Below are 15141 nucleotides of genomic sequence, written 5' to 3' on the forward strand. Positions count from 1 at the left end.
TACAGAATGTCCAATATGACACAAGAAACATCATGTTACTGCGTTACTATAAATTTACCAAAAACAAACACAGTGAGTGTATGTACATGTATAAATGTTAAAAATACACAAAACCCTGACTCTTAATGAGTGTTTCAGAGGCAGAGGCAGCCCTTGGCCCTCTCTCTTTAAGTTATGTTTACAGAGGTAATTGGAAGGATGGACACACCTTTCTCCTCTCCAACAGGCACATCTCCTCTGTGCCTAATCAGACCTCCATTTGCAAGGAGAACCCTGAGAATCAGCCTCAATAACACCGTGCCGCTTTAAAAGATGAGTTTTTAATCTTGGAGAGGAGATGAGTTTCTGACCCGCACCTGTTTGTTTCCATAGTTTTTTTCCCCTGCCGTACAAAAATGACCTGTGGGTAAATTTGCAGAGGCAGGATAGCTGCTCTGCTCCCTAAGTACTGTCATTGTGCATTCATTAATATCCCCATATCTGACATGGTGAAGTAAATGGTCCTTGGCAAAAAAAAGGGTACTTGTCGTGTTGGGTGAGACTCCCTAACAGGCAATCAGATGGGCTGACAGCAAGTGTCAGCCAATGTGTATGTGTGTGTGCATGCTGCGGTCTTTGGGAGAGGTGTGGGTATTTATTCTTCTCCCATTGCCCTCTATTGACCCATGTAATGGAGAATTTTACAAGGGGAAATGTTTGAAATATCCTTTGGATGTAGGTAACGTGTTCATCTGAGAGTGTACCCTGCTTTCATTCCTAAACTATACTCTATCTGCCTTTCTCTTTTCCCCACACATGGAGACACTGGTGTAGCCTGTGCATGTAAAATATAACATTGCAGTATCAAATACGGTTAAATACACATATATGTACCCAATAGTGTGTAAGTGACAATCAGATGTGGGTTATGTCTTGATTTTCATTGTTGAAAATCTGTAGATACATTCAGTTTTGCTGCTGGTGGAGTTTGAAGGGGAAAGTAATTAAATATGATCTATAGTTTAATTCCAGCAATTTGTTGCAGCTGCCTTTTGAAAATGAATAAAACTTTGTAGAATTGGAACTGCATACAGTTTTCTTTTTCTCTTTTAAAATACTATTTCAAAAAGGAGCCTGAGAACAGACATTATGTCTAGTGTTTTCTAGTGTTCTTCCAAATCACTGCATAATATTGTAATTGGAACAAATAAATATAATAAAACTAAATAAATAGTAATAATACATGTATGGCAAGGATGTAGATGTGTAAAGGAAACTAAATGTGAATTTATCAGGCTCAGCATTATTCAGCACTTGTTCACATCCCTGCAATACATATAATCATGAAAAACCGGTCAAGACAGATGTCCGTCCTCCACAGAGCTGGGTCTGTCTGACGTTCCTGCCTGTTATAGTGAAGGTTTTTGTTGCCACCGTACTCTACGGGGGAATTGTTTTGTCTATGTAAATCATAAATAAGTCATAGAGTGTGGTCTTTACCTACTCTGTAAAGTGTCCTGAGATAACTTTTGTTATGATTCGAAACTATAAATAAAATTGAATTGAAAATTGAATTGAATTGTATTGAATTAATCGGATTCAGGTTTTTTTTAGCATTCTGACACAGTTGCTAGTACACATTCCCTCACCACCTTCCCACCAGTATCGCTGATCATCTGCAATTGCTGTGAAAAATGAATTTTTTTGGTCTGAAAGCCTGGTAACTGTGATAAACCAAGAATGTGCACCTAATAAGCCAACCAAAATAAACACTGTAGTGACCAGCTGCCATCAACATTAATCCAGTGCAGGGCTATGCTCTACTGTACAGTAGGTGGAAGCAACCACTAATAAATGTGTGCTGCAATGTAGAGCTCCTGAGCCTGTGTGCTCAGCAAAACTACAGCAGGTAAACAAAGGTAAGACAAAGTTCACAATTAGTCATCGTGTTATCTAACATATTCAGCCCATGCAAATTGCTGCCATATGATTTAAATGTCTCGGGCCTGGATGCGTTAAGCTGCCAGGAGTTTACCTTTTTGAGAAAAGCAATTCACTTGCAACCCTGAATACAAACAAACCTACAAGCATATTTCACTACACAAACAGCCCATCTCATCTTTCTATGAAGAATAAACAAAACAACACACACACACACACACACACACACACACACACACACACACACACACACACACACACACACACACACACACACACACACACACACACACACACACACACACATACACACACACACATGGATACAAATGTGCACATGTTCGAGGTTCTGGTGGGTTTTGACACATTCACAGTATCCATGTATAAATAAACCCAATCACACATACTCTGATTACCCACAGCTCCTGCATAAAAAAAAGCATCCTCAACAGGGCAGATCTTAGCGTGCATGCTAAACTTCATCATCTTGTTTACTGAGTCTGTTTTTAGCTGGATGTGTGAGAGTGCTTCAGCTCAGCAGCAGCCTTCATCTTGCCATTACCGCTCCCCTTTATATTGTTACGAAAATTACTGGTGACAGGCCACTTTTCCCGGGCGTACGGTACAAACCTTCCTCTCAGCACGCGCTGCGGGCAGAGTCATTTGACGGCGATAGCACCCGACACACACAGGTTTCATGTATTCAGCCTGAGTATGAGACAGCAGAGGGAGAAAAGAAGGCAGTGAAAAGCTACCGTTATCGCTATTAACTGTCAAAGTCACCTTCACCCTAAGTCACAGCTCACGCTGAACAAACAAAGCAAACATACACACAAATACTGCAACTAGCATGGTTCAGGAAGTTGATGTATCAAATTGTGATGGAGTATGTGTAATTTTCAAAAAAGAAAACACATATACCTGATTTTCGACAGCTTGTTGTCATCACTGTGCCATGCCTTTGGCCCCTAAGGATTGGGTCTTACCTTTATTTTTACTTGGCACGCAGCATTAAAGCACAGCATTGTGAAACAATAAAATGTCTGAGCATGTCAGCTGAACACCTGGCGACCGCTCCACCAGGATAACTCGGGAGCCTAATTATCAAGCAATTTGAAAGTACATTCTGTTGCTTCTGCCACTGTTTTAATTTGGGGGCGTTGGCTTTCAGAGGTCACACCAAATAAGCTTTTAACTACTGTCTCCTGATGCTACTTTGTAAATGAGAGGATCACGGGCAGCTTGTCAAAAAGCAACACTGTAGAAAAAGTTTAATCGGCAGTTACTAAGTAAGGAGGCAGGTAGGAAGCAAGCAAGCAAGAAAGCTAGGAAGGAATAAATGAAATGTGGGAAAGTTATGGATGAATAAAAGGAAGACAGAAAAGAGAAATGCTACCAAAAAGTATGAAAGGAAGGGAGTAGAGCAGGGCAGAAGTAAGTAAGCAAGGACAGAAGGATGCATGGCAGCAAGAGATCAAAAATTGCTAGAAGGCACAGTTGAGTGAAATGAGGATGTGACAAAGATAGAAATGAGAGGAAGGAATCCTAATGGCAAGATGAATGGAGAACATCCTGAATTACAAGAAGATGAGCGAATAAATGGATGTCTGAATGATGGGTAGAAAGGGCAGAGACATGGCATGAGGGAAGGGAAGAATGGAAAAGAAGCGTGATGGAGAGATGGGATGGATAGGAGCAGAATGGGAACGAAGATACTGTACATCCGAAAAGACAAAGTGCCGAATATATTCAGCTCTCAGCTCCTTTCTCTTCTTTCCATCATTTGAGAAACTATGTAAGGAAGAAAAGCATTAGAAAAATAACAGAAAAGTAATAGTTGTCAAAACATTTCACAGAAAACTTTATGGTGCCGCCACAAGAAAATTCAGAGGATCACCGAAGTCATTAGGATGCATCCTTTGGGGACCATGAATGTCTGTACACAATTCCATCGTAATTAATTCTTAAGTTGTTCAATCTGGATCTAAGTAGTAGACCAGCCAGCAGACCGACCAGCAATGCCATCTCTAGAGCCATGCCACTAGCATGGCTAAAAAAGAGACATGACAGGGAAGAAGGGAGGTGACAGGGAAGAAGGGAGGTGGAAGAAAAGTTGAATTAAGGAAGGAAGGGAAGGGTGGACAGGAAGTATGATGGAGAGATGGCATTAATGGAAGCAGGATGGGCAGGGTTCAAGTAAACGTGGGAGCCAGTTCCCATAAGCCCTCTCCTGTAAGCCCTCTACCTAGGGGCCCTGTTGCCCCTATGCCACTCGCTGTAGGTGTCTTATTATAGCAGGATGTACTGCCTTATATACTGTGGGACATGTATTCAGGAAGGTAAGTCCGGATTGGCCAGCAACATTTATGCAAATTTCAGTGGTTGAATATGTGCTGTTATCAGAGGAGAATATTACACAGTCCGGTAGAGGGCTCTGTCTGTGCTAATAGAGCTACAGTTACAATTTTGTAACCTTTCGCTATTTTGTTGTTATGTTAGAGACCTCTACAGACAAAAGAACGTAGAAAAAGGATGGAAAAGAGAAAAGAATGAAATTAATGGGTATGTATGGAGAAAGGGGAACAATGTCAGAGGCATAGATGGATCATGTGAAGACAAAAAAGAGGGGACAAAAGCATCCCAAAAATTCTTCTTTGCGTGTTCAAACTCTGCACTTGATTTAAAGAGACCCTCAAATTGTATTGATTGCAAGAGACGTTTGGAGAAAACAAGACATTGTCATGGAAAAAGGAAGATTCATGAAGTATATTGCCTTTTGCAATTTTTAAAACCTGCCTCCTCTTCATTCAATGTCTCGAGACAGCCAAGGTAATTTAAATCGATTCCAAGTCCTTCAATTACAGACACACTGACAACGGTTTGGAGAGAGGGAAATGGATTTTTCTGCTCATCTGCGAGCCAAGGCCAAATCTGAGGACCTCAACGTCAGCGTCCTGCCGACAGCCTCGACTCCTCCTTCACTCTTGACGTTTTTACTCTCTTCCACACTTTGTTGCTTCTTCCCCATAAAACCTGTCAGCAACTATTTTTCATGATTCCAGGCTAGTGGTTAGACAATAACGGCTGTCAAGAGGTGAGGCCAGACAAGCTCTCTCATTTTAAATTTCTGTGAACACGAAGAGGAAAACAAACTAACAAACAAGCAACGTTTCCATGTAGAAAATGTTCCCCATCTTTATTCAAAGCTCTCAAGAACTTGCACATATGTTCTCATTGCACACATAGATGGAAGCAGCCATATGCAGACACACACACACACACACAGGCACACGCACACACGCACACATACACACACACACACACAGGCACACACACACGCACGCACACACACACACACACACACGCACACACACGCACACACACACACACACACACACACACACGCACACACACACACACAGGCTCATGCTCCTTATCCGTTTGCTTCCTGTTGGAGATGCACAGGCAGAAAATTGTAAATATTTAGCAACTCCTTCTCCCTAAAAGGTGAAGTACAATAGCCGGAGGCAATTCATACTGTTATTGCTTTATTATGGACTAATATGTTCAAAGTTCTTGCTTCTAAATTACTCAATAAATATCCAATACTTCCTGAAAGACGGCCTTGACCCTGTTGTCTGAAAGAATGCTTTTTAAGAGCTTTTCTCTCCCAACACATTTAAACACTGACGGCTGCTTCATAAAGTGGCAATTACTGTTTTGACATCAATACACAACCATATAAAAAAAACTGTCACGTTTCGAGCAAGCAAAATGGACAATTACAGAGACAAATAAAGTGTTCCACCAAGGGTGAAAAATATAACTCCCCAGGCATAATAATTTAGTTTAATTAAAGGAGTAGCCCGCCCAAAGGGTTGTTTAAAACAACACCCCCTTCTCTCACCTCCAGAGGTATTAGCCGAGTTAAAAGCAGCAGGCAACATGATAGAAGTCTTCAAGCTGACCTCCAAAGCTTCTTCCCCCCTCATCTATATTTATATGAAGGAGCGGCACTAATTTTGCTGGGTAAATCAGTGTGCACACTTCGTTGTGACCTCCAGCTTGACACTGAATTAAACAATATCAGGGCCCGAGAAGCCCGTTTAACAAGCCTTAAATTCCTCCGTCCAATCCATCAGCAGGGATATTTCTGACACACGGAGGGAAGAGCATGAAATAAGGCAATTATTGAACCCTTCAGCCCATTTCTACGGCTTGGATGGCTGGCACGGACCTCGGAATTTGTCTTGAGATGACTCTTGGTGATAGGGACACAAAATTAACAAACAACAAGTAAATTATAATAGTTAGCCAACAATTTCACTTAATATCTCCTTTTACGTTGTGTCAAGGTTGGCTGTTAATACAGCGCATGTCACTTCTAACTTTGTGGAAATCAAAAATGTATAGCAACTGCTTCAATTACCAGAAGGCCCCCATCTGGAGTCCTCTTGACTTTGCCAGATAAAAAAACATGTTAGTGTTTAACAGATGAGCAAAGTTCTTATACTGTCAGAGAAACACTCAGAGAAAACCTCCTGGCGCATACAGGAGGGGGAAAAATACTTTGTGTGTGTGTCTTTCATGGAGGTGGCAGTCGATGCCGTGTGTCTGGGCGTCCTCTCAGATTGCCTGACAGATAATCCATCACACAGTCAGTGCGTCTGACAGGAATAGGTCTCAGTCAACTCTCTGTCTTTCTGTTCTGCTCACACAGAGCCTATGAAGGACAGTCTCTCCTCTCAAGTCTCTCTTGGGATGATGAACACTTGAGTTTCATTAGAGTACTGAAAGTGTGTGATTTGAGGAGTTTAAGTGTGTGTGAATGTTAGTGTGTGTGTGTACCAATCCACAGATGAAAAGCCAGGCAGAATAGAAAATTGTGTAAAATACGTATATACTGCATATACATCAGAGAGTTTGTGGAAACCTTTTTACACTACTGACGATTAATCCAAATCTATGTATTAAACGCAATGTAATAAACAAGGAGATTAAAGTCTTTTGTAGAAATTGGTATAATTTGATTTTTGCATTATCTTTCATTAGAAAGTTTTTAAGCCAGCAAAGACTATGGATGTGTTGTCACAAGGTGCAAGGCTGTTTTACACAAAATCTGTTATATTTTTTCTCATTTCAAAATCTTTGTTAAAAATAATTCCACTTTGCAGATCAACAGCCAGTCATCCGTAAGTTTCTGCAATGATGTGGTTGAGTGTTAATCTTATTTTCCCTCAAAAGCCCAAAAGAGTTTGGAGTTGCCTTTTATTCCACCATATCACAAAGAAAAGACAATTGAACAAATTGAACGCCAATTTGTCGATTAATCGATTAGTTAAACATTAGAAAATTAATTGGCAACTAATTTGACAGTCGATTAATTGTTCAAACGCAAATGCAAAACATGTGATGATTCTAATGGATTGCGTCTTTCTTTTTTAATAACAAACACTAAAAGAATTGCAAACAACTATTTACTGACAAAATACTGTAGAACATAATATTGTAATTTTACTAGAATTTGGACAAAAGCATGTGCCAAAAGAATGATCGTTAACATTATAGGAAAAATAGAATAGATTAATAGTAATCTAATAGACTAGTCAGTCAATTAATAGAGAAAACATTTGTCAATCAATCAATAATGACAATAGTTAGCTGCAACCCCAAAGACAAGCTTATCCACAAATGGTTGTACACTGCGGAGGTACAGATTTGCCTAGCAAAAACGTGGCTCATGAAATACAAATGTATTCAAATTAAACCTATCCTTCTTTTAACTAAACTGGTATGGATCTTATCAAAGTTTTAAACTAAACATATTATACTATTTGACCCTAAAACTTAACATACAGTAAGTTGATCTATAAAATAAATGACATTACATCTTTCCTGAAAATTTGCTCTCTCCTGAAAAAGCCAGTAGAATTAGTAGAGTTGTGATTTCCATGTCTTCATTACTTCACATCTGCTTCAGCCCCCCCCCTCGAGATGCTAATGTGAGGTTAACACATAAACGAGACAGTAGTCTTGAAATATTTGTTTTTAATCTCTCACATTATTTACACAGTTTTGACACTGTATTCAAGTCATCATACATTCATGATTAGAAAAAAACCTACATGATTTTCTTTTGATTCCTCAACACCTCTGTATTTAATGACTGCTGGAGGCAAGATGGTTCACAAAACCCTTTAGCTGTCATGAAATAGGCACAGATTTAAGCAGTCAACACACCGTTTACCATAGAGCACTTTACAGTTAAGACACGATGTACAAAATTCAAAGTGTGGGTATTTTATCCACCTAATCTGATACGCTGAAAACGCATTGGATGGATTAATGGTTTGGTTCCAAAGTTAACTGCTTGCTGTAATGCTGCCCTTTCGTTTTGGCTACAAGTGGCAACAAATGATTTCTCGAGAATGGGCCTAATTTCAGTAATACTGTAACTTACAGTACCGTAAGCCGAGGACGGAGGGAAAAACCCAATTAACTAACCAATATTTCATACAAATGCCACAATATGCAGAGAAAACTGCATCTTTCACCTTGGAAAAAGGAATGCACAAAGTGTTGTCCAATTTCTGCCAAATGTCACTAGAGCTTTATGATATTCAAGGAAATGCTTACTCTGACAAGCCTGAGCGCAAATTTATAGAAGTTGAGTTGGCAGAAAAAAGTATTGCAAAGCTAGTATTAACACAAAAACATTAAAATTAAAGGCCTTTGAGAGCAAAGGTTTGAAGTTCTGGAGGTCTGCGTTTGTAAGAAAAGGCTGACGGTGATGATATGAAACTGTATTCATGTCAGTGATGGGTGGGGTTTTCTATTTCTTGATGGCGGCCACTGCTTTCTTGGCAGCGTCGTCCAGGTTCTCTGCTGCCGTGATGGGCAGGCCGCTCTCGGTCAGAATCCTCTTGGCCTCGTGGACGTTGGTCCCTTGAAGACAAAGGAAAACGCTGTTACAGCAGGCAAAAATAACAAAAACGGCTTAACAAGGTTGAACCTGATGTGCCATCTGCCCTGATGTAAAAACCACACACGTGTGAAAGACACAAAGTTCCTTTGGAGGAATCAATGCTCATGATGACAGATGGATGGAGTTATGGGTAAAAGGTGGCAGCTTCTGTCTGGGAACAATGTGTGTGTGTGTGTGTGTGTGTGTGTGTGTGTGTGTGTGTGTGTGTGTGTGTGTGTGTGTGTGTGTGTGTGTGTGTGTGTGTGTGTGTGTGTGTGTGTGTGTGCGCGCGCGCGCGTGCGTGCGTGTGTTTGCCGAGGTCATGGGTAACAGGTGCTGGGTTATAAAGGTGGTGTCTATGCCCCAGTAGATCCCCAACCAACCAGTGATGAGAGAGAGAGAGAGAGAGACACCTAGAGACACTCTCCATAGCCCCAAGGCTCTACACATTGAACTGGCTGCACGCTGCGCAGCCAAACATGAGCCTGACAAGCCTGTCACAACACAGGGCAGGGGGGGGCCGCAGTGGACGGAAGGACGCGGAGAGGGAAAGGACGGAGGGGGAGAGAGGGGGAGTGAGAGTGAGATAGAAAGAGAGAGGGGGGGGGGTAGGGTTGGGGTGTTGGAGAGAGGGTAATAGAGCAAAAGGTCAAATGAAGAATCGCCAACGCTGCAAAAACAACAACAAAAGCCAACTGTTTATGTGGCATTTATTGATTTTACATATGAAGACATGATGGCAAAGAAAAAAACATTTCAGGGATCTCTGCTCTGGTATCAACAATTCTCTGGTCTTGGAATTTTGTATTATATTTTTTAAATTTCTAATCAGTATTAACCTTTACTCCCATTTAATTCACTTGGCTCCTATTTTACATAATGATAAATATAATGCCCTACAATTGGTCAATCCACAGAAAATTAATAATAATAATAATAATAATAATAAATAATAATTGTTTAAGGTAAAATGGAAACATTTCACTGGTTCCAGCTTCTCAAACCTGTGTATTTGTCTTCTATGATGGTAAACAGAATCCCTTTATGTTAAACCACTGGTCGGACAAAACATTTGACATTGACCATTAATGGTTAATGGCAGGGTTCCCACACTTTCCCCAACATCAAAGTCAAGGACTTATCAAGGATTTTACAAGGCTAATTCACTCAAATACAAGAAACCAACATGGCTTAGTTTGAGACACCAATCAAGGTAAATTACTGTTACAACACCAGAACTTTTTATAATGAGAACTAGCAGGCTGATGCGAAGAACAATAATCTGCAGATTAATCTAAATTGTAAGCCTACTGTACATACATGTACAGTATTTACAGTATGCATGTAATTAAAAATGTTTGACGTGACCATAATTGCCACTTGTGTGCACTGGTGTCTCTCTGTATTCACTCTGGCCACATCTGTGATATGGAGCTGCGTGTGTGTTCATCCTTAGACGCTTGCAGGTTGACCTTAGCTCTGCTGGCTGGCGTGTAATTAAGACTTCATGATATGTGAATTCTCCGGAGGCCCGGCCACCCTGATCAATAGACCTTTCATGAGGAATTCTATTACCAGCGCCACTTAACGCCTAATATTTCATCTCTTTTGTCCAGCCAGATAATAAGTCATTCCAAACACATTTTTCGCAGGCTAACACTCCAAACAATCAATTCTGCAATGTAATTAATTAGAATGAGAGCAGGAAGAAACCTTGCATTGGCACATAAACAGGGGATTAGGTGTCCAGAGTCTTCTCATCAAATACTGAAGCATTGAACATTCTCTCTCTGGGTGTCCACAGACAAATCTATAGTGTCAATGCTGTCGCTCATAATGAGGGGTGGGGTGGTACTATATGCTTTACATTCAAGAGGCTGACCCGGGAACCTCATCGGGATTGACAGATCCATATTATCATACTGTCAGGCTTATCTGGCAGATGATTAAAAACAAAGTTGGAACAACAGTAGACCATATGTGCCCACAGCAAATACATAATGCAAGAGATACTCTGAGAAGACAAATGCGCCTATGGAAAGTGTATATAGCAATGAACTACAGTAAACAACACATGCATTTCTGCTATTTTTTCATTCCATAAATATTCATGAGAAGCAAAAGTGTGTGCGACATTGTTAAGACACTGCATCCATGCTCTCTGTGTTACCCACGTAATGTGTGAGGGAGGAATCACACATCTGTGGGAGTGAGAAAGTAGAGACATACATTTACGTGGGTCTTTTTCTACGTGTTTGTGTGTGTGTGTGTGTGTGAGAGTGAGAGTGAGAGTGAAAGTGAGCAAGAGAGAGAGAGAGAGAGAGAGAGAGAGAGAGAGAGAGAGAGAGAGAGAGAGAGAGAGAGAGAGAGAGAGAGAGAGAGAGAGAGAGAGAGAGAGAGAGAGAGAGAGAGAGAGAGAGAGAGAGAGAGAGAGAGAGAGAGATAGAGATAGGGGTGAGGTGGGGTGGTGGAGAGAGGGCAATAGAGCAAAAGGAGAGAGAGCTGAGTGCAGTTCCACTGTGAGCAGTAGGGAGCACTGATAACTCACAGCAGCAGAGGCAACGATAGAGCCCAGCTGGATAAAGCCCCACTAGGTGTGTGTAAATGTGTGTGTGTGTGGGTATAGGGTATGCTGAGTATATCAATGTGTGTGTTCACCTGCAGCCACTAGGTGCTGCCAGAGACCTACTCACAACCTGGATTCAGACACATGCAGTAATACAATGCATTCACACCAAGACTAATTTTAATATAAAATATCACGAGAATAATTTTAAATAATCACCTAAAACGGGGGGGGGGGGGGTTTCATCCCACAGCAGAAAAATATCACAATACACATTATCTCATAGTTCTATGGGGTTGTTAATCTCTAACCTCTCTCATTGATTGTTAATTACTACAGATTTCTGTCTTTCAGAAGTCACTTGCCGTTCTGCACTTTATTTTCAAACAAACATCTATTATAAGTTGAATTCAATCCCAATCTACATCACCATTACTTTTCTACTGACGGATAAGCTGATCAGCCAAAACAGAGAGCTCAGCTCAGTCTTTAAACACACTGTTCAAGCCAAAACAATGAAACACCAAGTAGCCTCAAGTATTTCGCCATGTGATATATTGCCACTTCATAACACATTTCTGTTGGATCTCCGCACTAATGAGCAAGCTTACTCGTGGCTATTGTGAAAATGTCACTTTAATGTGTGAGTCAATTACAGGCTGCCATATTTCAACAAGATAATAAGGCTTGGGGCTTTGCCAAAGGCTTGCGCTGGAGAAGTTCTGTTGATGTTGCAGTACTGCTGCCTAAATCTGAGACTAATTCTGTCTTAACAAGCTGAGCTGCAAGGATGTGATGAGAGGACAAGACTCCAGTCTTGGACGTACAGAGTAACTCTGTACTTCTCGTGGTTCCTATCAGGGGGCGACAGAAAAGACTGTGTTCTTGTATGAGGTAAAGATAACGAAAAACAACGATGTGAAACTTGATAACAAATCTAAATCTGTTTCTGTTGGTGTGATGTTAGCTTGATACATTTACTCTGAACTTTGTTTTCAATAAAGTGAGACTGTGTAACTTTCTGTAGAAGAAATAACAGCATATCTGTTTCACAAAAAAATAGTTGGATTCATAAGTAATAAAACACACCATTTGCTTGGTTCAGTACACTGAAGTTTAGATGCTAGACTTAATATTGCTATTGTGAGTGAGCCAGTTTGCTGACTTCATGGCTCTTCTCTGCTTGTGTTGTTTTAACATTTACCATAGGCCTTTTCACAGCAGATACTAGACCCGTAAAGAGCTGCCGTTATGCCGGCTTTGCCTTTTTTACACTGAACCAAACAATGGCCGCATACAGTAATGTCGCCATAATGTGTGATTTTAGACAGAAGCAACGGATGAGAGACGTGCTCCAACCAGCGTTGGTTTGTGTGTGCGTGTTGTCCCTTTTACACAGATGTCAATTCGGCTCTGTGACAAGCTTACCTCCGCTGCCGGCGTAATGGCGGAAAAACTCTGTCCCCCCATTCCGTTTTCCACATTTTTATAAAGAATGACTGAATAACGGTGCCAAAACAGTCTATTATTGTGTCACTTTTGGTCACTCTGACTTGTGTTTCGAAAAAGTTTCAGAGCTGTGATTTAAAGACCTGTGTGACCGTTTTTTCTTTCAGGTTTCTGACATCACAAAAAAAAATCAGTATTGTAGACTTTTTAATTTGCTTATTTTTGTGTTGGTTTCAAATATTTTTGGGACAATTAAAAATTAGTGTAATTGTAAACAGACGCTGTGTTTTTGGATTTTGTGTAACAGTTATTTTGTGGAGCTAGTTTGAAACAGATTAAGGAGAATCCTCATGTATCTGAAACGATTGCTAAGGATTTTTGGCAGATATTAAGGCCACCCGGTAACACAATTGAGATATATACACACTATATATATACTGAGGAAAAGAGACCATTATGTTGATGAATATTAAAGAACTGAGACACTTTACCTTTTTTAAGAATGATGTCACAGCAAGCATGGCAGAAAATACTATTAGCTTGGTGTTTTGCTCACCCAGTAACCTTGAATAACTGGTGTAAAAACATTTTCTTTCCTCACTGCATGTCATCAAACTTGTTCTGACTTGTTCTGTATTGTTAATTCTCATAATAATCAGTACCAAACAGTGAGCATTTTTCTCTTCACAGTCAAAAACGGATGTGGCCTGCTCCTCCCTCCATTGTGTGTGTGAAACATCAAATACTTCTCATTTGAACGCAGAGCGAGATAGTCCTGAACGCTGCAGACACTTTTCTTTAATGTGCTAGCGAGTCATTAATCTAAGTTTTCATATTTTCTATGTTGTCTCAACTCTTGTTTAAGAGAGACAAACACACTATAGCTACATGTACAAGATTCAAAGAGCATCTCACACTGACAGTTTAGATAATTCATCCAGTCATTCAGGTTTTCATCCATGCTAAAGAACCTTATTGTATTAATACTTAACAGCACTGTGTTTGTGTATCTGAAGCAGGTGTACAGCATTTATTCTAATGACCTATTCAAATCTTTTCAGGTGCTTCTTTGAAGCAAGGAGTAAAAATAAGATATACAATGTACGAAATTAAGATAAAATTGAAATTCGTTTAAGCTAATGACTAAACATTTAGTAAATCTATTTATTTAAAATACTAAAAACAATGGACTGGGTAGATATCAGTGTCAAAACAAGGCAGTGTGTACATATTTGTAAACAGCTGCGTTTGTGTACGTATATGCATACCTGTTTGTGTGTGCATGGATGCAGCACATGGCTATTTAAGCTATGAGGACATTGTCCGGAGTAAAAGGGCCATCTCAATCGTACCATTGGGCCTCGCGTCTCTTTTTAATTAAGAGAGAGAAAAAACAGAGAAAAAAGCCGCCACTATTTGACAGGCAGTTGGGGAATGGCTCGGGAAATCAATAGGCCAGAGAACAGAGTTAAGCGAATTCAGTCACCTTTTTTCCCTGGACCCTGAGGGCTATTCAAGGGGAATTTTCTCCATAGTGGCAGACAGCATCCTCACAGAGCAATGTGTCCATGTTCACACTGTTGCCAAAGAGGGCAGTATAGCACTTTCTCATGTATCTCTTCCTATCAAAAACTAAAATATTTGTATGCGTGTCTATATGTCTGTTCTGTGCTGAATCTGTTGCATAAATTTACTATGAATATAAGTGTTAATACTGTAGCCCATAAACTGGGTGTGCTCTAGTTTAGACTCATTAAGCAGACACTTGAAGCAACCCTATCAACTAATTCAACCATGTCAGCATCTAGTCAACATGACCCTTCTCCTCCACATATGGGAATACATAACTCTCCCCCAATGTAATCAATCCAGGCTTTTTAAAAAAAGAGCCTTCCCAATTAAAAGTGTGCCAGTTAATCCATTCTGATCCTGTTGAAGAGCATTGGGCTGTTCTCACTGCCCTGCGGTCAGCCTAGCAAGCTGAGCTGATTGATTCTGAACCAATCTTCTCCACAAGACTGCGGCCCAGGGTGTAATGACCCACAGCAAAAGCTTGGATTAGGCCTGGGCAAGGAGAATGTGGTTGGACCAACCTCCAGCAGTGACCTTCTGGACTCGGCCTGTATGTGAGTCAGGTTGAATTACATGACCTGGTATGATAAATGTGTAGTGGCTAATTAAGGAGCTGTTTTGCTTGTTTATCCAATCTATTCTGTGGCAACGTATTTCAGCAGTTGTATAC

General features: G+C 40.5%; 1 protein-coding gene across 1 annotated transcript in view; it reads right to left on the reverse strand.

Annotated features, from left to right (window-relative positions):
* Positions 1-7953: 7953 nt before the first annotated feature.
* suclg2 (succinate-CoA ligase GDP-forming subunit beta) overlaps positions 7954-15141 on the reverse strand; it is a gene marked incomplete at its 5' end in the record, with an annotated part of 125936 nt that continues 118748 nt past the window's right edge. Inside the window, one exon of the mRNA XM_083938753.1 lies at positions 7954-8865. Coding sequence (XP_083794879.1) covers positions 8753-8865 — 113 coding nt within the window. The 3' untranslated portion in view covers positions 7954-8752. The remainder of the gene's footprint in view (positions 8866-15141) is intronic.

Source organism: Echiichthys vipera (genome assembly GCF_963691815.1).
Source record: "Echiichthys vipera genome assembly, chromosome: X".
Lineage (NCBI taxonomy): Eukaryota > Metazoa > Chordata > Actinopteri > Perciformes > Trachinidae > Echiichthys > Echiichthys vipera.